The sequence below is a fragment of the Hippichthys cyanospilos genome, chromosome 5 (assembly GCF_059441005.1).
Source record: "Hippichthys cyanospilos isolate Australia breed blue-spotted pipefish chromosome 5, RoL_Hcya_1.0, whole genome shotgun sequence".
Classification (NCBI taxonomy): Eukaryota; Metazoa; Chordata; class Actinopteri; order Syngnathiformes; family Syngnathidae; genus Hippichthys; species Hippichthys cyanospilos.
The window spans coordinates 4,117,394-4,140,465 of record NC_142373.1 but is presented as its reverse complement, the minus strand read 5'-3'; the positions used below and the strand labels follow the sequence as shown (position 1 = coordinate 4,140,465).

At 40.4% G+C, this 23,072-nt stretch overlaps 1 protein-coding gene and 1 long non-coding RNA gene across 3 annotated transcripts; one reads left to right on the top strand and one right to left on the bottom strand.

The window, feature by feature from the left end:
- Positions 1–607: 607 nt before the first annotated feature.
- Positions 608–22,992, bottom strand: LOC148423206 (E3 ubiquitin-protein ligase TRIM45-like). Of its 2 annotated transcripts, XR_015865598.1 has the most exons (9): positions 22,303–22,992; positions 20,585–20,873; positions 20,376–20,521; positions 12,509–12,825; positions 12,097–12,226; positions 11,421–11,535; positions 9,454–9,580; positions 7,945–8,163; positions 608–988 (listed from the first exon to the last, which is right to left on the bottom strand). XR_015865598.1 is itself a non-coding variant. In XM_088414754.1 (8 exons), exons 1-8 carry the CDS (start codon positions 22,785–22,787, stop codon positions 8,009–8,011), a joined length of 1,764 nt encoding a protein of 587 aa, XP_088270880.1. In that variant the 5' UTR covers positions 22,788–22,992; the 3' UTR covers positions 6,439–8,008. The 2 variants fall into 2 exon arrangements, 1 of the variants encoding a protein (XP_088270880.1); XM_088414754.1 differs by lacking the exon at positions 608–988 and having other exon boundaries at positions 6,439–8,163.
- On the top strand, positions 12,077–13,162 carry LOC148423207 (uncharacterized). The gene is made up of 3 exons (XR_015865599.1): positions 12,077–12,239; positions 12,379–12,432; positions 12,543–13,162. It is a non-coding gene; the product is annotated as an uncharacterized LOC148423207 (long non-coding RNA).
- Positions 22,993–23,072: the final 80 nt, after the last annotated feature.

The window sequence follows — 23,072 nt, the reverse complement described above, 5'->3', positions numbered from 1 at the left end:
TGAGCGCAGAATTAGCAAGGAATTTTTAGAAATGTATCAAAGTTGAAAATAGCACTCGGGGGTGGTTGGTGTGTTAGATTAACATCTTAACATTGTTAAAAGCTCCAAAAAGTTTGTTTCAAAAAGTAAAATGAATAATAAACCACACAGTTAAATAAATCAAGCCTTTAATTCGTTTCTATTTCGATTATTTTTGCAGAAAGACAAACTCTTAGAAGTGTTTCACCAAATTAAACAATTTCACTGAACCAACAAAACCACACTTAACCACAATGATGTTTGCCTCCTGAAACACGAATTTAAGTTCATTGTTGTTGCTTTCATATTGGCCTTAAGATTGATAGTTTTGGATTAGTGGACAGGTGTCACCTGAAGATGCTCATTCTGTGTGACTATTATTATTTCATGCTGACACTGACCACTCTGTCTTGATTATGGCACTTCCACCCTCTGAACACTTTTGGAAGACAGCGAAGGCTGTAACTTGTCTGAAAACCTCAATGATGACACTTCTCTTGGGGTGTGACCCACACACTCTCACGGGACAAAGAAAGAGCAGGATTTGTTCCGCTCGAGGGGAAGGACAGTACACAAGGAGAGAACGCGTAAACATCTAAGCCACAATGTGAGAGGTCTGCAGGGTTGTGGGGAGGAGGGGCTGAGAATGTAGGCTGCAGCCAGATTCTGTCAATTTCTATGCATACATTGAAGGAGCAGGCAGAACTGTTAAGGTGGAGTCACCTGAAAGCACATTTTTTTATTGGGTGTATTAGTGTACTGGACATGCTAAATCGTCCTTGGGTGTGATTGGTATGAAAGGTTGTTAGTCCAGGATGTCCCCCGCCTACTGGCCGAAGATTGCTGGGATAGACCAACAGCAAGTCGGTGACACACTACAAAAACACCACAAGGCCATGATCCTGCTCTTTTTAAAAGTGATCTGAGGTTTTACTTGGTCGAGTGTCCCATCCCTCCATACTCACGAGTGCTGCAAGAAATACAACAGTTTAATAACACACTGAAAGATGTTAATTGTGCAAAATAGTTTCTCTATGTAGTGAGGCAGTAAACATGTTAACTATGAAACAAAAGTGTCAAGTCGCTTATTTGTTTATCACCTAGCAAGTTGTCTCGGTCATGGGGAAAAGAGGTACCCTCTCAGTGTGATGTGACGCCAAGAAGCCTAAGCACCTTTGGTTGTGTGACTTCCACACCCACTGATGTGCCAACCACAGCAAAATCAATATTGTGATGCTCTCTGTGCCCCCAGAATGGCATTCATGTCTCCAAAACCATTAGAAGCTGATAGTTACTTGGCCTGTGGTTTTATTATTGACCTTTTTTTTAACCATCAAGTGTGGTGCACTTATTTGCCAACTTATCAGGGTCAAAGGACTCTGAGGATTGCTGAGCCTCTGCAGTATCTGTCCGGATCTTCCTTTTATTTGACCTCACAGTTTTTTGAGGGGGTTCAGAAACAAACACAAACAAACATCCATTTAATCCAGTCTACATAGATACATAAAATACACTTCACATACATCACTTACATACCACAGGAGCAACATCAGCCCCTTTCACACCAACAAGTCCCTTTATATATGTACCCTCTTTTGAATTGAATGACACTTGAAGATTGTTTTGATTCTGCACTTATTCTGTTCCACAGATTTACGCTACAAATTGATGGACAGAAACCGTTCCTAGTCGTGCAAATGTTCAACAACTTAAAGACGTGTTGACCTCTTCTATAATAATTTTCATTTGTATTCTGTAGTAAAAGAACAATGTTTTCCAGGAATATATTGCATTTGACCTTATACGATTGTCCCGTTCGAAATAATACAATATCCGTAAATTTAAACTGGTTTGATTGTACAAAAAGCAAATTTGAACACACTCTGAGACTTCCAGTTAATTTTCTTCTCAATTGTGAATCCAATTGAGCACCTTTTCAATTTCTAACCCATATAGTTCTATGCACATTTGAATGTCTTTTATGAATTATGTCTTGTCCAGGTTTAGCGATCGTTTATTAATATCAAGCCACATTTTAAGCACGTTCAATTCGTTGTCAATTGTTTGCTGTAACTCGGTCATTATCGAAACAAAAATATGTGTGTCATCTGCAAAATAAACCCCATTCATTGTCTCTTGTCTAGCACATTACAAATGACATTGATGTACTGTGCGTATGTAATGAATTTTTTGGGGCCCAATACCGAATCCCAAAGGACATCAACTGGTGTTGTTGAGGAATGATAACCAGTGATTTTCAAGCTGTACAAATGGCTTCCTTATATGAAAAAAAGTTTTAGTCCATTTCCCGTACAACGCCCGGTATAACAATTTACTTGATGTAACTTGGTTAGCAATATATCATGGTTAATGGTTAATGTCAAATGTTTTTTTTTAAATCATTGAATATAACAATTGCATGTCTTTTTACTCTTCTATTGCATCAGTAAAAAAAGTTTTAGTCCATTTCCCGTACAACGCCCGGTATAACAATTTACTTGATGTAACTTGGTTAGCAATATATCATGGTTAATGGTTAATGTCAAATGTTTTTTTTAAATCATTGAATATAACAATTGCATGTCTTTTTACTCTTCTATTGCATCAGTTATTTCAATCGCTTCATAAGCAATTCTAAGTTCTATATTGACTTTCTGAAAATAAGTTATACTTTACGAAAGATACATCTAAGCTTTTGTTAAACATGCTTTCTGGTAAGTTCTTTTAATGTCTTTGAGAGACCATGATCTTCAGTTTCCACATGGTGCATCAGGTCGATAAGAAACGGTGTCAGTTCTTTATCGAAGGCTTTGTTCTCAGATGCAGAAAGAGATGGTGAAGGAATGGTAAAGGAATCATTTTTGTTCAAGCGCTCTACAGTTCACATAGAATATAGGCTATCAAACATTGTGCCATAGAAATCACTTTAGTTACATTTGTATTTCTTGTCACAAAAGAACACAAAGGCTCATCCCACACTTGCACAACAGCATCTTGACGATTTTTAATATTTATGGGAAAAGATTCTGTGGACTAATGGGTCAAAAACGGAACATTTTGGAAGGTGGAAAGAACATGATACCAACAATAAAACTTGGTGGTGGCTGTGACGTCATGGTCTGGGGCTGTTTGGCTTCCTCAGGACCAGGACAAGTTGGTGTCATTGACGGAAGAATTAATTATGCTATTTACCAGAAGATCCTGAAGGAGCCTGGTCATCAGTTGGTGTCCCCAAACACTCTTTAATCATGCAGATCCGAAACAAACAAGCTAAAACACTTCTGCGGGCTTTTCAATTCAAAGGTCGGACAATGGGCTTTAGACTTTCGAGTACAAATGGACAGTGCTGGGAGTAATGCATTATAAAAGTAATTATTATCATCATTAATTACTGGCAACCAGTTCAGGGTGTCCTCCGTCTCCTGCCCGTCCAGCTTGGATAGGCACCAGCAAACCTGCGACTCTTTTGAAGATTAGCAGCTCTATAAAATGGATGAATGGCATTACTTTTTGCTGTAACATGGTATTGTAATGCACCCCCCCCCCCCAAAAAAAAAAAAAGTCATATTTCACTAGGAACAAAAGAGTCATGCAATGCCTTACAATGCATTTTTAACCTGAAAGTGGTGTTTTTTTTCCCCCAAAATTAATCAAAAACACCATGAGATTAGAGAAGAAAAGTCGGAGGCAAAATCTTTACTTTCTGTTATTAGTACCTACTACAGCAGACATGAGTGCTGGACATGAGTGCGGCAGCAGCAGACAGGTTGAATATGGACAATAAGTACACAAGATGGACATACGGCCGTTACTTTACGCTGATTTAGGCTAACTGCTGAGGTTAGCTCCACTGAAACCATCTATTTTTGAAGCGTCTGTCCCTAGCCTAGTCAACTAAACTTGAATTTGAATATTGACATTTAATATGTGGAATGTGCTGTTTCTGTCTAAAGCATAAACAATGCATCACTATGCTGTGAAGCTAAATAATAAAGAGATTAAAAGACAAACGAAAGATTCTGTACTTTGTCATGTCTTTAAAGGTTTACATAACACTACAGATGAAATGCTTTGTACTGTTGTTAGGCTTAAACCAGCCTTCCTCTGGATGTGTAATGAGTGTCATGAGCTACATTTAGAATTGCAAATCTGTATTTCCAGTTATGTTGGTGAGAGTAAAATAAAAGTAATGCAATAGTAGTGTAATGCCTTACATTTCAGACACAGTCATCTTGTCAAGTACAGCAACTAATTACTTTGAAATGACAGTTATAATAAATAAAGCATTACAATTTTGAAGTAATTTCCCAACACTGTAAATGGAACGTAGCATAAGACGAGTAAGGTGACTGTTTCCGAAGTAGACACAGTCATTATTGATTGACATTTTAACACGGTCAAATTTATATTAACAATGCCGAATAACAAATAGGAAAAAACATTTGCCTTTTACAGAGCTGGGGAATCTGTCGGTAAAGCGGAAAATCACTGACGGGACGCCGACCTTCAGCGAGAGCTTCTGCATTTTCAGCATGTGCTTCATGATGAGAGGCCTTGCAAAAAATATGCAAATTGAGAACTGATTTAAGTGGTTTATGTCTGTTGATTGAGGGCAGTCTTTTTCAATCAGTGTATTTTTACAAGGTGTCACATCATAAAGCTCTCACCAAAAGTGCGGAAGCGCTTATCGAAGGCGGGTGCGCTGTCAGCGACTCATCATAAATTGCCCAGCTGTGCCTTTTAACACACTACTGCTTCTCATTCAGATTGCTTCTGCTTGTCTTTTGGTTATGTATACCAGACAACCAAGATGGGCTGCTTGCTGCCATGTTTTTGTTTGCGTAAATAATTCATCCAATTCAGCCAGCACATTTACGTACGCACACGTTTCTAGTTTATATTTGCCTTCAAAACCTACAAATATAACTTTACTTACCTCAGACATTCCTTATAGTAAACCTGTCTACCATTCTGCCTGCTAGGGATGCAAATACAGGATTCCCTCATTTTTCATGGACCAAAAACCCCATGCAAAAAGTGAAATCTTCGAAGTAGGAGTGAGAGCACACTGCTGAAGGAGTATGGTTAGGAAGAGAGCATTGGGAAGATATTACAAATGCTGTTGTAAAAAAATGAATTTTAGGTGTAAACTCTTCTGCTTTAAGCTTCTGTTTTAATGTTTGTTCAGCAATGGGTTCCACTAGGACCTAGTGACTAGGTAGTCAGAAAAGTGCCCATGGCATCTGCGATTACAGTCTGTCTGGCATGCTGGAAACTTTCACAAGGCATCTTGTTTTTGTTTTTTTTCAAATGAGAAAACAAACGCGAAGCACTATGGTTGTAAAGGATGAAACGCAAAGTTCCAAGAGAACACACTCATGTAGTTTCCTTTTACTGTATTTGTTACATGCATGCTACAGGCACAAGCATTTCATCAAGGTTAGTTACGCGAGAGGCCTGAAGATGCCGTTGTTTGGCAAGAAACTTGTAACCTAACTTGTAATTCTTCTTTAAGTAATTATCTTGCAATATTTAGGACTGTAATTCCCCAAATACACAGTAGGACGCACCTGTGTAGAGGATGCTCCCTTAATTTGATGGTCCAGTTTGGGTATTTTCTTTTACTGTGTATAGGACGCACCAATAGTAGGCGACAATGTAGAAAACTGTAGCAAAACAGAATAAATCTTATCTTTGTCATTCTTCAAACTTTCTTGTATTTGCATTCATAAGTTATTTATTTGTTGTGTGTGTGCGAGAGAGAGAGAGAGAGAGAGAGAGAGAGAGAGAGAGAGAGAGAGAGAGTGAGAGAGAGAAAGAGCGAGCCTTACAGAGGTTCAGGAAGAGTGTCATTGGAACAAATGTAAACGCCGATTTCACCTCCCCGTTATTCTGTTTGGTTGACAACAGGCCATCTGTACATCAAAATTTGGAGAATGAGGCTTCCTCGAATGTCGTCGCGTTTAAAAAAAAAAAAAAGTGTAATCTTTAAGTTACCATTCATAGGACGTACCCATACGTTTCGCCTTTATTTTTGGGAAACAAAAGTGCATCTTATACATATTTGGGGAATTACGGTATGACATCCACCACACATGTCCACGAAGCTTCGAATCGGTCAGCCTGCACTTTGATCAAATCCACCAGTCTTCTTAGACTACCTGCGCCGTGAGTTAGACCTGTTCTGAGCTGCTCTAAGATTTAGTCAACCTTCTGTCACCTAATTGTCATGTGACCCAGAGACGTGTAAAAGAAAATACTCTTGGTTCATGAGACTGCCAGACATGGTGGTGTACCATCTGACAAATTCCCAAATTTGATGTTTTAGTTTTGTCCTGGCATGAAAATCAAACTATGTATGTGTGTGCAATTGACAACGAAAGACAAATCTTATATTATTTTATTCCTACTTCTGCGGGCAATTAATAAAAACAAAACAAAACACAACTTTACAAATATTCAAGCTGAGACAATAGAAAAGCATTAAAAGGCAAAAATAAATTGTTTGCACGGCAGTAATTTTTATCTTGGGTTTTCATAGTTGTTGCTGGAAGTACTGCTTTTTATTTCATTACAATATTAACAAGTTAGAAAAAAAAGATTAAAGAGAGCTGCCATATGAAATGGAAGCGATCCAAGAGCATGAGCCCCGCAAGAGTAGGTTTAAGAGAAATAAAAGTATTTTCTGCCATCTAGTGGTACAAGAAGGAACGAGAGGACTTTACATTAAAACTGAACAAGTACAGGTTAGGTGACAAACTTTTTTTTAACAAAATATCAGTAAAAGTATTCGTACCATATCGTCATACATGAGATACACTTGAATATTCTATTCCAGAATGTGTCGTTTCAGTGAAAAACATGCATATAATGGAGGACTGGATAGTGTGTAATAACAACATTTATTGCAATACAGTAGCAAAAGCTGCAATTATTGGATTCCTCTTAGTTCCAATACATTTGTCGAATAAATTATGAAACCGTTATCATGCAGGGAGCTTTTAAAGTGGCATTATTATTGGCACATCATCAGTTGTAAGAAACATGAAAAATTCGTTTGTGTTAACGCTTAATCGACAGTATATTTTTATTTAATATATGATAGTAACACAGTAGGTAACCATGAATTTTGTTAGTATATGATCGCTTATAAGGAAAGAATTTAATCGCCAAAAGGCATTCACTTAAAGGGGAAAAAAAAGAACCTTCCATCATAGAGAGCTTCCATTATGCAAAAAAGCAGGTCACGAGAGTGTAATTACCTCAGTCAGATCAAAGAAGTTACAGTTAATTCATGAGCTCAAACGCAGCGCTACAGAATCTCATATGCAAATCTGAAACATTGATTAAAACGTAATACCACAAATGAAATCTTTCCCATGGATGGATGGCTACCATCTCTGCAATTGACTAAATAGGCCACCACAAGAGAATTTCACACAACAGTCTGCAACGATAACAACAGCCGAAGTGCTGGAGCCTATCCCAGCCGTCTTCAGGCAGTGTGCACCATGAACTGCTGCCAGCCAATTGGAGGGCACACATAGACAAACAACTAACTAGTCACACTCACAATTACACTCAAGGGTCGTTTGGATTGTCCATGCATGTTTTCAGAATGTGGGAGTAAACCGGAATGCTGAGAAAACCCACGTGGGCACAGGGACAACATACAAGCTCCACACAGGAAGGCCGAAGCCGGAAGTGAACCCATGACCTCCGCATTGAGGCAGATGTGCTAACCAGTCAGTCACTCGTTTTTGTTTTTTTTTTCACTCGTTTTTGTTTTTTTTTCTGTTTTAAATTGTCATATTGACTTTACTGTTTGTTGCATTATTTGAAGTTTGAAGGCAATGTGGTTCTAGAAAAAAAAGCACTTCAACATAACAGCCGAAGAACGTTTCACATCACATGGAAATGACTTACTGGCTAATGAGTCAAGCAGGAAGACTTCCTGTCTCAGGCCCGTCACTGACCACATCATCCAACCTTACAGCTCAACGGTGCGTAAATGTTTGCCAGCCGAAACGGCTTTGATCACGCTGGCAGGTAAACACTCAGACATCTCTGTGGTGCTGCCACAACATGACCAGTGTGGCTTTCCGGGATGACCCTTGTGGCTGTGACCGCACCCTTGAAATCCTCCTGAGCACACAAATACAAAGTCATCAATTGCATGAAACCTCTGCCAAGGATGAAACATCTATCGCCTGTCGAATTACACTGATACCTGATATATTTATATTTTATCCATTTATGTACGTTTATGTTAGTATCAGGGCTTATTAAGGTCCTGCATGAGTGTGAAAAGAGAAAATACACAGCCTGTTACACGTTTTGACCTCACTTTCTGATTCGATATCATGAGGAAGTGTGCTTTGTCATTTATTTCCCCAATACAAAAGTATGAGACATCATCATCATCATTACTGTTATTATTACTACTATATATATATATATATATATATATATATACTAAGGATGCTCCAATCACAAGTTTTGTAAGCGAGTGTGTCATCTGATTTTGAGAGCAATATCTGTGCATTTTGAGTCACTATAGATCTTTGTAGCCCTAATAATGAAAAATATTCTTCCTCTATGTCAACTTAACTTTTAATGAGAAAGATGAGGAAGCCCTGCATCAAAGCAAACAAACCATAAATACAGAATACAACACAGTGAAAACAAATAATCAGTATGAGTAAGAACACTCACAACAAAACAGCTTCACACCACTACAACATAAATATTCCTCTGTGTCGCACGTGCCACAGAGACAAATGTTGTTCTCTGTCTTGTACAGAGACAATGTACTTATTGAAACACTGCCCCTAACGGAGGGCGGCTATCGTTCAAATAAGAATAAATAATTAAAATTCAATGACATCCTTTTCTTCTTATTTATTTTATTTACTGTTCATGTTATTAATATGGATCAATCAAAACAGCGCTCTCAATTTTGTTGCGTACCTGTGTACACTGACAATAAAGGCATTCTAATCTGTTGTATTCTAGTCTATCATATATTGCCCAATTATTGTCTTTACTGGTTGTCTTTGTCAAAGGTGAGAAGACGCCTAATATGGGTGTCCCGATCAGGTATTGATATCAGTACGGTATCACCCCCCCCCCAATAAAATAAAAAAAGTTATAAAAAAACACTATCGGATTAAATATGTCAACATACTGTAAACATTAGAAACGATTCACATGAACCTCTGTGGTGGTAAAATCTATATTTAACTTGTACTCTTTTCTTATGCATAATATTAGGTGACATGCATAATATTTTGTAGTGCTGCAATTTACAGACTTACCTGTAATCTATGTACATTAGAACCAACGTAAACATCATTGCTTAGGTGATTTTATGTCATCAAAAATAATTTCTATGTTGAGTGTGGCAACATTTCTGTAATTATGGTCTTCTCGTACCGGGCATAGTTCCTGGACAGCCGCAGCGTGCTTCCTTGGCTCCTCCACTGGAGCAGAAGGAGCAGCAGTGGAACATTCCAGTGTGGCGCCTCAGTTTCTTTGACACATTTAAAACAAATGGAGAGCCCTACAGAACAGGACAGAAGTCACTCTGTGAAACAAACTCCTGATTCCCATGCTACATCCACATCAACTGCATGTAGGCCCAAACATGGGGCGCGTTTGAATTGAAATCAAGTAGTTTGTGCGGCAGGGCACCAATGTATGTTGGGTGGTGCGAAGGAAATGTTTGAGGCGACAGGACACGCTCCTTATTTCACCCATTTGCTTAAGTTAAGTAAATTGAACTTATGCCAGTCTTTGCGCCGCGACAGCCAATCAGTTTCGGGAGGAATCAATCATGACTGTTAGTTTGTGTAAACCGGGAGCTATACAACACGGCCAAGCTGAACTTTCAATTCAAGCCAGAGCCAAGCGAGAGGAGGTTTGTACAATGGTGACAAACGTGCACTCCTTGTATGTCTCAGAGTACAAGTCGACCTCACCTATAAGCCTCCCCCTTTTTTTACTTCAATTTGGGTGAATTTTACAAAAATGCAATTAGAAGTCTACCCCTGATATTAGTGATTACATAGATCATTGCTGTCCAATTATAAGACATGGTGTGTGTTATTAAAATGATGAAATTACAGGACTTTTTGATGCATTTCTTTATCGTATACTGTGGGGTGGTAACGAGACAAGTGTGAGACAATGTGCGAGTGCGCCTAGACGCAAATGCTGAAACTAATGTTGCTACAATAAAACGATTTGAAGTTTCAATGCTTTATTTTTTTTTAAATACAGCTGAATATTGTCGTCAAGCCCTGAAAGAAATTGTTACTATCTGACACGCAAAATAGCTCCTCCATTTTAACAACAGGACGTCTTCTCCTATCTCCTCGTAATTTGTTCAATCATCCTCGTTACTCTTCCGTGGGTAGTCACCTTTGGACCCATCAAATTTGGATGAGATGCAGGTCTTCGGAGATGATTTGCTGATCATCCTAATTGGGATGTTCTTTACCCAAGTGACGACTGTTGTCATATCAGAGCATGGAACGTTGTCCTTTGCTGCCGGCAACCATGCCACCTTGTTCAAGCACACATTTAAAGGCTGAGGAGATCAGTCAATCCGTCCTTTCCTTTTAATAATGAGCCAAAGTCTGCCGAAAAAAGTATCCATGCAGCCTCGTTGTTGTCAACAAAGAGGCAATTGGGTTGGCGTTTTGTGCTTGACTGTATTTACATTCCCTGTTTTATTTACTCCATTGTCATTCAGTTCTTAGGGTTGCTTCTAGTAAATGATGATGTGAGTGCATGTTTCAATATATTCCAATTCCTATTGATGGTTTACATTGTAGTCTGTGTTTTATCTTTGTTATCACCTATATATAGGGGCCTGCCCTATATGCAGGGGCGTCCTATATTTGGGGAATTACGGTATTTAGCAGAGTATTGGCTCCTTGAAACTTTCTGTCACACAAAGAAACACACAAAGAAAAAAAATTGTGCAGTAGGACAAAAGATTGGCACTGCCACAGTCCCAAAAAAAAGTGGAAGTGCTCAGCAACACCCATCCTATTTGCCGGTGTATTCCAATGTTTATTTGAGATGAAATGCTATCGAAACAGGTGTGGCAAAAAGCTACTTTGGTGTTGGTGTGAACGTAGCATAAGAGGCGTCAAAGTGCTGCACTTCCAACGATCTCATATTGTATATCTTATGTGAGTTTTTTTTTTTTTTTAATAAACGGCATACGAAGCAACATACGATTTTTTCCTTCTTTGTAAAAAAAATAAATAATTGTGGAAAACCTCAGGAAAGTTTTTGATGTCATCACATTTAAGGTATAAAGGATCGCCTTTTTGTAAGTATTGTATCTAAACAATTTCCAATTAAGTCAGTCACTTGGGTTCATGTTGTACCTTCACATGTTGAGCTTTGACACACACCCACACAGAGTATGTTCCAGGCTCATCTGGCGTGTAGGATACTTTGTAAGAGCCGTCATTGTTGTCCACTACTGTGCTGTCCACCACACTGAAAAGTACAGTACAGTACCTTTAACAAAATGGCATATATTGTATGTCAAAATCAATGTGAAATATAAAATTTATAGCAATCTCCACATACTAAGCCAACATGCAAATAGGCGTGATACAAACTAATTTAATATTTTGTGCTTTGATCTTTTGAGGATGCCTGGACATTTTGTTTTTCTTGCTCTCGCCATTAGGAGTTCAGGATGCCTTTGCTGATCTCAGTCCACTCATCCATTATCTTAATCGCTTATCCTCATTTCATTTTCTAGAGCAGTGGTCCCCAATCTTTTTATCATCACGGACCGGTCAACGCCTTAGGTTTGTATTGTGGACCGGGGGGGGACATTGGAATCTATTCTAGCCAATGTTGGGCAAGAAACAGAGAAAGGCTCAAGACGAGTGGCCAGTCAACCCAAACAATAGGGTTTTGTCACCACTTCAGTTCACAACAGCAGTACTGTAGTCACTCAGGTTCTCCCACATGGAAGTAGCCTGGCACCCACTGTTTACAAACCTTCGGCATCAGCCAACACGAAATGTTAAGATGACCGATCCTCACCAGTTATTCTTCTCCTTGTGGACGATGCTGACCAGGACATGATCCCCGCCATGTGCCATCTGGTCCCCGGCGGAGTCCCTGCAGACCAATGTGAAGTGGGCTTGCTGGCCCTCATTGGCCTGCTGGAGACCTATAGAGAAAAGGTACAGTACTTTAAATATAATTCATAAATTATTACATTCATTACAATCCCTCAAGGAGAGAATTCAAATTCAAACTGCTGTATGTTTATTGTTTGCATACCCAAGGCATGTAAATAACAGAGATACATTTTGTCTGCAGTGGGATTTGAACTATATAACCTTTGGCTCTAAAGCATACTGTAAATAGGATATGGTAAGTGAGCGCAAAGACATGAAAGCTCATTCAATTAACTAGCCGGTATTCTAAACCTCTGTTCATGACTGCTCACCTTCTCCATCTACGGTGCATTTGTTGGGATCCAGGGCCTTGAAATGGATCACGCCCACAACCGGGTAGCCGCTAACCTCACCCGCCAACTCCTGGGGATCAAAGCGAATACCACTGCCATCATCGGGGATGAGCGCCGCCAGCTGGTCATCACAGCTGCTCTCTGCCAGGCTGCTCAGTCGCCTCAGCGTCACGCCTTTAGCACTGAGGATCTCGGCATCTGAGCCACAGGTCAACAGCCTGTTGGTGAAGTCCACGCCACCTCGTACATCTGAGAGAGCCTGCTTAAGCTGTACCCTCTGTAGATGTAGCTGGTTCCTGCAACACAACAGGAATGATGCTTAAGTTAACAGCATTCAAGATATTATCGAGGATGTCATCACGCTAAACGATTTACTGCATCTCATTGTCCAAAATGTCATTAAGAATGTCAACTTCCAACAAGTAATCCATCTTCCAACAAGTAATCCATAATGTGAGCATTTCACCATGTAATCCAGAATGTTAACATCAACAGGCCATTCTGTCATTCAGCATGTCAGTGTCCAATGTGTCATCTAGCAAGTCATCCAACATGAACTGCAACTAAGATGATCTAGACCAGGGGTTCTCAAACTTTTTGGAGTCAGGGACATTTCTTTGATCTGACTGAGGTAAAGCAAATTTTCCAAGGACCCCCAATGCAAATGTTTGTGGGGGGGGGGGGGGGGGGGGGGGGGGGGGGGGGGACACATTCAGGCCAAACATAAGTGCCCTTTTTATTCAGCAACATATTAAATTTGACCACAAGTAAATTTTACTTTTCAGCTATACTAAAGTTTAGAAAAAGCAAATTTCACGCCTCCTTACAATAGACCGGTCAATTTCCCTCAAAAGGGTTGCTGCCAATTATTTAGTCAAAAAACGGCATCAGCTTTGCTGGCTTCATGCCTTGATAGCAAGCAATCGTAGACACAAGGACCATTTTGACAACTTAAAACATTATCAAATTTGAAAAAATATATTAATCTGGTTGAATTTGTTGCATTACTCAAAAGACATGAATACTTTCACAATTTAATATAATATAATATGAAATTAACATAAATATATGTACCGGTATATTTTTTTTTATTAAGACCCCAATGCCCTGTCCTTCCTAGACATTACAATGGGTTCTGTTTAGGTAGACAGTGCACTATCAATTCACTATCAACAGCGGCCAGAGACGGCGCCAAAAACAAAGACAAGGCCAAACAAGGCACATATCTGTTAACTGTCACTAAATCCGTTCCAAATCAACACCCAAATTAGTTCATGGACCCCACTTTGAGAACCACTTGAATATTGACAGTACATTTAAGCAACAAAACTGAATAATTGTTTGCGAACCAGCTGGATTGTTGCTTTTAGTATGTCAGAGTTCCATGTCACCCAGCATTTCGTCCAACATCGAGAATGTCAGCATCCAGCACCTCATCCCTCCCATATGTCAGCCAGTGGTGTCTGTTGTTAATGTGAATGCGCAACATGTCACTTAGCATGTCAGGTGACATGTGTACATCCAGCGCATGTCAACCTATTGGCATGTCAAATTACAACATGTCATTCACCATGTACTCCAACACTCCAAAAAGCCAGCCACCGTAATGTGTATTCCTGGGGCCAGAGCACCCGACATTGAAGCTAACCTTAGGGAGCTGACACGCAAGAGGGCTAGACACCAGACTAGTGCAAACAACACTAGCTACTCGGACATAGTGATACACGTCGGCTCCAACGATACTAGAATGAGGCAGTCTGAGATTACAAAGAAGAACATAGCTAGGACTTGTAATCTCGCTAGAAAGATGAGTCGGCATCGAGTTATTGTCTCTGGCCCTCTGCCTGCGAGAGGCAATGATGAGAGGTTTAGCAGATTATTCTCGCTTAACCGGTGGATGGCTGGTTTCTGTAAAGAGCAGGGTTTCCAGTTTGTAGATAATTGGCCCTCTTTCTGGGGCCGGCCCGACCTGCTGAGGACAGATGGCCTTCACCCTAACTGGAAAGGCGCTGTCACTCTTTCTAGAAACATAGATTACTGTTTGAGCCTTCCATGACTTCCCACATTAGAGCATGTCGGGTCGCAGGCGAGTAGCGAGCCTGCTAGAACGGGTGTGGAGTCGTTAAGGCTAGAGTTAACCGGCACTAGGCTGGACTGTTACAACACACATAGCATACTTAGTCTAGGTCACTGCAATCCACACACTGTTTCAATACCTAATGCTGAATGCCCCAATGATAAGATTTCTGCTGAGGTGGTGTTGATTAAGGAAAACAGCCCTGCCTCTTTAATCAGTAAGACTAGTGACAAAGTGCCTAGGCGAAATATTAATATCAATATGCGCGCTGTAGTCGTCGACAATCGAATTCCTACTTTACTAACATCGCGACGAGGTTTTAATTACTCAAAATATAGAGCAAGCCCCAGCCATAAAAATCTTGTTGGTATTAGTACTACCAACACGAGGACTCAGAATAGTCCGGGAAAAATGTCCCAGTTTAAATTCGGCTTCATAAATATTAGGTCACTCGCTTCAAAAGCCCTTCTTGTAAATGATCTTATTACAGATCAAAATCTTAACGTGCTTGGTCTCTGCGAAACCTGGCTAAAACCAAATGAATTCTTACCATTAAATGAGGCCTCACCCGCAAACTTTGTGGGCTCACATGTTGCCCGTCCTTGTAAAAAAGGGGGGGGTGTCGCCCTAATTTCGGAATCTGATTTTAGGCTTAGCACGAGCACGAGTCACACTTTCAAGACATTTGAGGCTCTCGTTATGCGATCGAGCTCCTCACCACCATTTTATGTGGTAGTTATTTACCGTCCTCCTGGCCCATACTCTGGATTCTTAGATGAATTCCCTGAACTTATGGCTGACTTAATAACTCACACAGATAATATATTAATTATGGGTGACTTCAATATTCATATGAACTCCCCATCAGAGCCACTTACTGTAGCTTTTCAAGCAATAATCGATGCATTTGGTTTTACACAAATAATAAAAGCAGCAACACACCGGAATGGTAATATCTTAGACTTAGTGCTAACCCGTGGCCTAACTGCCTCAAACGTCATAATTCTGCCACATACTAACGTTATGTCTGATCATTATCTTATAACATTTGAAGTCCTAGCTCAGTGTGGTCTTGTTGTCCACAACCAAGGCTTTAAGAGCCGTGATATTAATTCTTCAACGACTGCTGCACTTTCTGAATTACTGCCTTCCGCAACAGCTGCCTTTCCGTCCTTCACTGGCTCAGTCGATAAGCTCGCGAATGATTTTAATTCGGTTCTTCTAAATTCCCTAAACTCTATTGCGCCGCTGAAACTTAAAACTCGTCCGAAGCGGCGCACTCCGTGGTTTACGGAGGAAACGCGTACGTGTAAACTGTTAAGTAGACAACTTGAGCGTAAATGGCGAACAACTAAACTTGAGGTTTTCCGTCAGGCCTGGTGCGATAGCTTGCTGAAATATAAAGAGGCTCTTAGGCTAGCAAAAACTAATCACTTTTCCAAAATGATTAGTCTTAATAAAAACAACCCAAAGTATTTATTTGAGACGGTAGCGCAGCTAACACAGCAGCAGCAGGTTAATCAAAATTCCCTCCATTCAGCACACGATTTCATGCAATCCTTTACTCAGCGGATTCAGCTAATAAGGGAAGAAATAAAAAAGGCAGCGCCGCTCACCACCTCAACTGTGATTGTTGATGCTAGTTCGGACAATCAGGTTCATGAAAGTCTGGCTACCCTGTCCCAGTTTGATTTAGTATCCCTGGAGTGTCTTACACAACTGGTTAATGCAGCAAAGCCGACGTCCTGCATGCTCGACCCGCTTCCAGGCAAACTCGTCAAAGAGCTGTTCCCGATCTTGGGGTCGTCTGTCTTGAATATTATCAACCTGTCACTCTCCTCTGGCATTGTACCTGAAGCTTTTAAGACGGCCGTCATTCAACCATTACTTAAGAAACCACACCTAGATCCTGAAGATCTCGCTAACTATAGGCCAGTGTCACACCTTCCGTTTATCGCCAAAATTCTCGAGAAAGTTGTAACACAACAGCTTAGTGATTTTATGATAGACAACAATAGATTTGAACTCCTTCAGTCAGGTTTTAGGGCCAACCACTCAACTGAGACAGCCCAAGTAAAAGTGACGAATGATCTTCTCTTAGCCTCGGATTCCAACATCTCATCAATATTATTACTGCTTGATCTTAGTGCCGCATTTGACACTATTGATCATCATATTCTTATAGAACGTCTTAGATCATGTGTTGGTATCTCGGGATCAGCACTTTCTTGGTTCAGATCTTACATCCTGGGAAGGACGCATAGTGTCTCTTATGGCGACGCAATCTCTGAGTCTTTCTCCGTCTCATGTGGTGTCCCGCAGGGGTCAGTACTTGGCCCCTTACTGTTCAACATCTACATGATTCCTCTCGGCGATATTATACGTAAACATGCTATTAGTTTTCATTGCTATGCTGATGATACCCAACTCTATATGCCCTTAGAAATAACGGATCCGTGCAAGTGCAGTAAACTGGAGGCTTGCCTTGCCGAGATTAAACAATGGATGTCTTCCAATTTTCTGCTTCTCAACCCTAATAAAACTGAGATGTTATTTATTGGCCCTGCTCATCATCAGCACCTGCTTAAGAATACCACGCTGAACCTAGAAAACTGTATTATTTCCCAAAGTAGTTCTGCAAAAAATCTCGGCGTGATATTTGACTCAACTCTCTCCTTTCGAACACATATTAATAACATGACAAGAACGGCGTTTTTTCACCTCCGCAATATAGCTAAAATTCGCCCTATTCTTTCTCTTAGCGATGCAGAAACATTAATTCATGCATTTGTTACGTCGCGCCTAGACTATTGCAACATTTTGTTTTCTGGCCTTCCCATGTCTCACATTAAAAGCCTGCAGTGTGTACAGAATGCAGCGGCGAGACTATTGACAAGGACGAGAAAGTTTGATCATATTACTCCGATTCTAGCTGACCTGCATTGGCTTCCAATACACGTGAGATGTGATTTTAAGGTGTTGTTAATTACTTATAAAATTTTACACGGTTTAGCTCCTTCCTATCTCGTCGACTTAGTATCACCTTATGTTCCGTCCCGACAACTTCGATCACAAAATGCCGGTTTGCTATCGACCCCACGGGCTAAAAAGAAGTCTGCGGGATCAAGGGCATTTTCCATTCGCGCGCCAGTACTATGGAATGCCCTACCTATGGAAGTTCGCGCAGCCACCTCGGTAGAAATCTTTAAATCCCGACTAAAAACACATCTATACTCAAAAGCATTTAGTTAAATTAGCCTGTCTGCAGCCTTCTTCTTTTTTCCTGCCCCCCTCTTCCGGCCGGGAGAGGGGGCTAGCTAGATGGTGAGGGTTGACTTGACCGCCTCCATTGGGTCCTGCGCTGGTCGACCATCACGGGTTAGGAGTCTAGCCGTCTGCGGTCCACCTGGCTGGAATGCGGGATGGTTCCTGCCCAATGGCTTTGCCTGCTGTCAAGACATCACTGCACTATATAGCACAATATGTTTTCTGTAATTTATATTGTTTCTGTGTTCGGTACATGCAGCATCCACTTCAACCTGTGGGCCTGGAAGGGGGCTCCTCCCACCTGTGGTCCCTTCTGGAGGTTTCTGATTTTCCCCAAATTGGGGTTTTTGAGTTTTTCCTTCCCCTTCTGGGAGCTTTGACAGGGGATGCTGTTGTGTACCTTACATTGAAAAGATGTCTCTGTATGACCTCTTTTCATTCTGTGAAGCCCTTTGAGACTTCGGTGATTTAGGGCTGTATAAATAAAATTTGATTGATTGATTGATTGATGTTAACAAGCATCTCTGACCGCTCATCCAACATATAATATCGCAATTACTTATGTATAGCGTTTGTGTATTATGCACAACCCAGGCTGTCCAATTCAGATGAAATCAAAACAAAACTGTTTTTAATTCAACTTGCCATTGAAATCTCAGTGTTTGGTTGCAATCAAATCAAAATTAAGTGGTGTGCAACCGCCACTCCCAGAGTCAGAAATGGCATTTCTGCACATGTATGCTTTCATGGTAAACTTCTAACACTCTTTTGACAATCCATTAATTTTTGTTGCATTCTTCCGTAAATTTTTGAGCAATTGAAGTCCTCTGTTTAAAGTAAATGTCATTCCTCCTCATAAAGCAATAACATTAATTTGGAGAGGCTTTGAAATCTTTGTTGGGGTAATTTGCATGTGTTCATTTTGCTGCTAGCAGTCATATTTCTAAATGGGCATCCAGAAAAGAAAATCCACCAGTCTGGCCTCTATATTTGGGAATGTGTTTTTTTTTTTTATCTTCTCATAGCATCAGCTTTGGCTGGAGACATCTTCTTCATGCTCCAGAGTCTGATGTTTGCTCAGTTAACAACACATTTGCACGTTGCCGCTTGATTGCCAGATTTTTCAGCAACTTCAAAACCTTTCTTTGAAAAGTGATTGTATAACTTGCTTTTTACCATGTTGCAATCTAGTTTCATGCAACTTTATGCACCACTACTGGATAAGATGTACCGTAAAGTGATTCTATGTCATGTGATATGAATGGTGCAATGACTTTTTTTGATTTCCGTTAATTTTGACAAGAGCATTCTTATTAATTTGTTGTGCCCAAGTATAATGGTGCAATGACATTCTTTCTTATAACTTTCTGTTCTTTTTGATAATCATTTATTTTAATAGGACATACTAATTTGTCCTTAGGTGTGATTGGGTACGTGAAAGGTTGTTTGTCCCTGTGTACCATGCAATTAGCTAACAACCAGTTCAAGATGTCTCCTGCCTGCTGCCCGGAGTCAAATGGGATAGGCACCAGCAAGCCTGCGACCCTCGCGAGCCTAAGTAGCTTTCGAAAAAGGATTGATGAATGCATTTTTTAAATAATGTTGATTTAATTAAAAAATATTTACTATGCATGGGGAAATACAGTACCTTTCAGCATCTAGCATGTTATCCAACATTTCATTCAACCAGTGGCGGGCCATGACTTTTACACTTACGCCTTCAGTGACGTCAGACGCTCGAATAAATACCCATCATGCGCACACGTACGCATTACTGGGCTACATAGGCTATTTTCCGGAGCATCTAAACGTCAATAAACCTGCATCAGCAATTAAAACTTGTCATTATACTTAAAAGAATGAATAATTATTTAAAATAAATATCCACGAAATTTTATGAAGTCCAAATTACAAATCACAGTTCAATATAAGATGAACATCTTTTTATTTCTTTACTATTATTTGAATATGAACGAAATAAAATAACACAAACATATTAAAAATGAAACAATAAATACAGAAAATGCTATCACTCACCAAAAAAACGGCGGTCACAATCAATCAGTATTTTCAATTTTTCCCGATTTTTCTTACTCTCCCTCTTCATTGTGGAGCTCTCTCTTTCCCTTCGCACTGAGATGTACAGTGTATCCACTTGGGTGTCCCCCAAAGTTTTTAAAAGCACCGTAGCTGAATTCTAATTGGCTAAAAACTCCAATATAAAACTACAGCACTTGAAGGATCGTAACCAAATGGATATGACATGAAAAGAACGGAATATGGAGAATCATTTTCTATATATGTAATATAAAATATATATATATATTTAGTAAACATTTGGTAAAAATAAATAAAAATGGGACTGACTTTTATTATAGTTATTACAGTTTATTAGTTATGATAATGTCAGGTTATAGTAGGCCCACCACTGCATCCAGCAAATCATCCAACATCCCAAATTCAGCATCGCCTCCAGCATAGTTTGCCATGTTGGTATCGCACCTGCGTTGGAGGTGAAGCTCCTCCAGGCGACGCAGCAGCGCCAGACAGTGAGCTTCCACTGCACTGGCATAGCCTCGAGCGAATGTCCTCACCTCATTGGCTGTGGCCTCCACTTTTGTCTGCAAAGTCTCATGGGAAACCTCCACCTGGAGAATATTTGTAAAATGTTTACACATAACAGCGGAGGTACCAAATGAAATTTGTCATACCTTTTGCAGAGTCTGCTCCAGTCTTTGCAGGTAAGGTTGCAGGTGGACAGTGACCAGCGTTCTGATGCGATCTCCATGGCAGCCAATGACTTCATGGGAAGGACAGCAGCGGTGCTCGGAATGCAGCGTTGCGGCACATTCCAGGCACACTGGCAGGTCGCAGGGCTGGCAAAAGAGGCGCAGCTCCTGGCCTGGATGGAGGGCACACAGGACGGGACGGCAGAGGCGACCCCGAGACTTGAGAGCCTGCAATTGCTGAACCGAGTGAGACGCTGTACGTGTCTGACGCCTGTGGACAACAGCATCAATTAAGAACAGCCATTCCCAACATATTAGTGTTGCATGACAGAACCAAAAAATTTTTTGTTTACGACAAATAACTTATGTTCTTTAATCTATCCATGCCTGCGACAAAGGCATGACTGCCAGTGGCAGAACATTCAATGGATAAGGGCCTAAGGCCCTAACAGTACCTTGTAGAGAAACTAATTTAACAAAGTTTTTTATACAGTTTGAACAATATTGCCTCATAAGTTTAGATTTTCTATCTTGTGAAATCAATTCTTGGCGACAAGTTTTTTTTTTCTTATTATAACCTGAATTGTTGTAAAACTGAAGTTATTAAAGGGGAGTCAAGTCAAAAATGATCTTTAAAATAATATGTTTGCTACTGGTGATTTACAAAGTTGGATATGCGGACCCCTGGGGCTAGTGGCATGACTGCAGGTGGTCCATGAAATAATTTGGGTAATTAATCATAAAAGACATATTTGTGTTGTTTTCCTCTTATTTTATATTACACTGTGAATGTATTCAATAAAGCAATACATTTAACGAATAATACGTTTCTAAAAATGTAACCGTTTTGTAATTCATTAAATGGATCTACGTAACTCATGTCATCATGAAAAAGTTTGACCAACACGCACTCTGCAATCTAATTAGCTATGGATGAGTTTGTAAGACTGACATCTACTGAGGAAAAGACAAAAAAAAAGCTATCCAAAAAAAAAAAGAAATTGGGAGGACAACATCGAATCTGGATTTATTGAAACCAACAATAGACGACCAAAATGGCTTAAATGTTTTTGTTTTGTTTTGTCAAACATTTGCAATGGGGTCCTTGGAAAATTTGCTTTCCTTTAGGGGTCCCTGACTCCAACACGTTTGACAACTCCTGTTCTGTACTCTCCTACTAGTCTTAACAGGGCATTCTGATTATTGTGTTTGTGAAATATTAACTACGCAACAAAATTAATCAGTTCCAACCTTGGGTAGCCAGTTTGCCACTTACTTACATCTGGAAATCACATCACTTTTGCTCACTGCTTAAGTAATGATCACGGCTCAACTATTTTCTGATTTTTGTCATGAGACATTCTCAAGCCTAGTCGCCTATGATCATTACACGAGACTTGAACAACCGCGACACGTCAATTTCAAAGTACAGCAAGTAGCAAAATGTCTCCTCCAAGGATAAAAATTGGTTGGATTTTGCTACTATTAATCCGAATTCAGATAATTATTTCCGAATTCATATGGTCAATAAAAATTCACGTACTCACGAGGTGAATATTTATTGACCATGTGTCCTTTAAACGCCCCTCGTGTCTGTCTTGTTTTCTGGTGAGTTGAGTTTTCAATAAAGATTGACGTTGGCTAAAAAAAAAAAAAAAAAAAAGCGGAAGTAAACAGTAAGAAGACAGTGAAAGAAGCACCTGTGCGCTTGCAAGCAGAACTCGCATAAATTAACGCAGCAGACTTCACAACGGCTCTCGGCCCGTCCTTCGCCACACAGGTCACAACCAAGCGGGCCGTTGGTGGCCAGGGTCTCGAGAAACACCTCGTCTAACGCCAGGTGGTCGGTGCTCAGCCCGGCTGGCCCCGAAGGCGGAAGGTCAACTTCGGAATCACAGTCCGGGCAGAGAACCGTGACGTTGACCCTTGCGGCTTCCCTTGTCGTAGTCCTTCCATTACCGTCTTTCGGTTCTGGGGTTTCCCGGTGGCAACCAGAGGCTACCGAGAATGGCTCCAGTTGGCTGATACAGTCCAGGCAGAAGGTGTGCAGGCACGGCAGGATTTTAGGTTCCCGATACAAGCGCTTACACGCGCTACAAACCGCTCGAGGGTTCGCCGGCAGTCCGTCGTTTGCAAATTCCGAAGTTGTCGTCAGCTGTTCCGGATCATCGTTTTCTTTGGACATTGTCGGTGCCCCAAAAATAAATACATTAAAAAAATGCAGCAATTCAGTTCAAAAGTTGTCAATGCTGAAGGAGAGTTTTTGTCATGACGACAGTCACTCGCGTGAAATCTCTCTATTAAAACCAAAGCACATTTTAAACTTTAACTCATTTGTTAAAATCTCACTGGAATGCACTGCTTCATGCCCCCAATGGGACATACGACACCTCTTCATCCGTGGGCCAATGGATAAGCGCCAGGGTCCAGCATGGGCGGTACTAACACTTAAGTGACCCTCATACCAAAC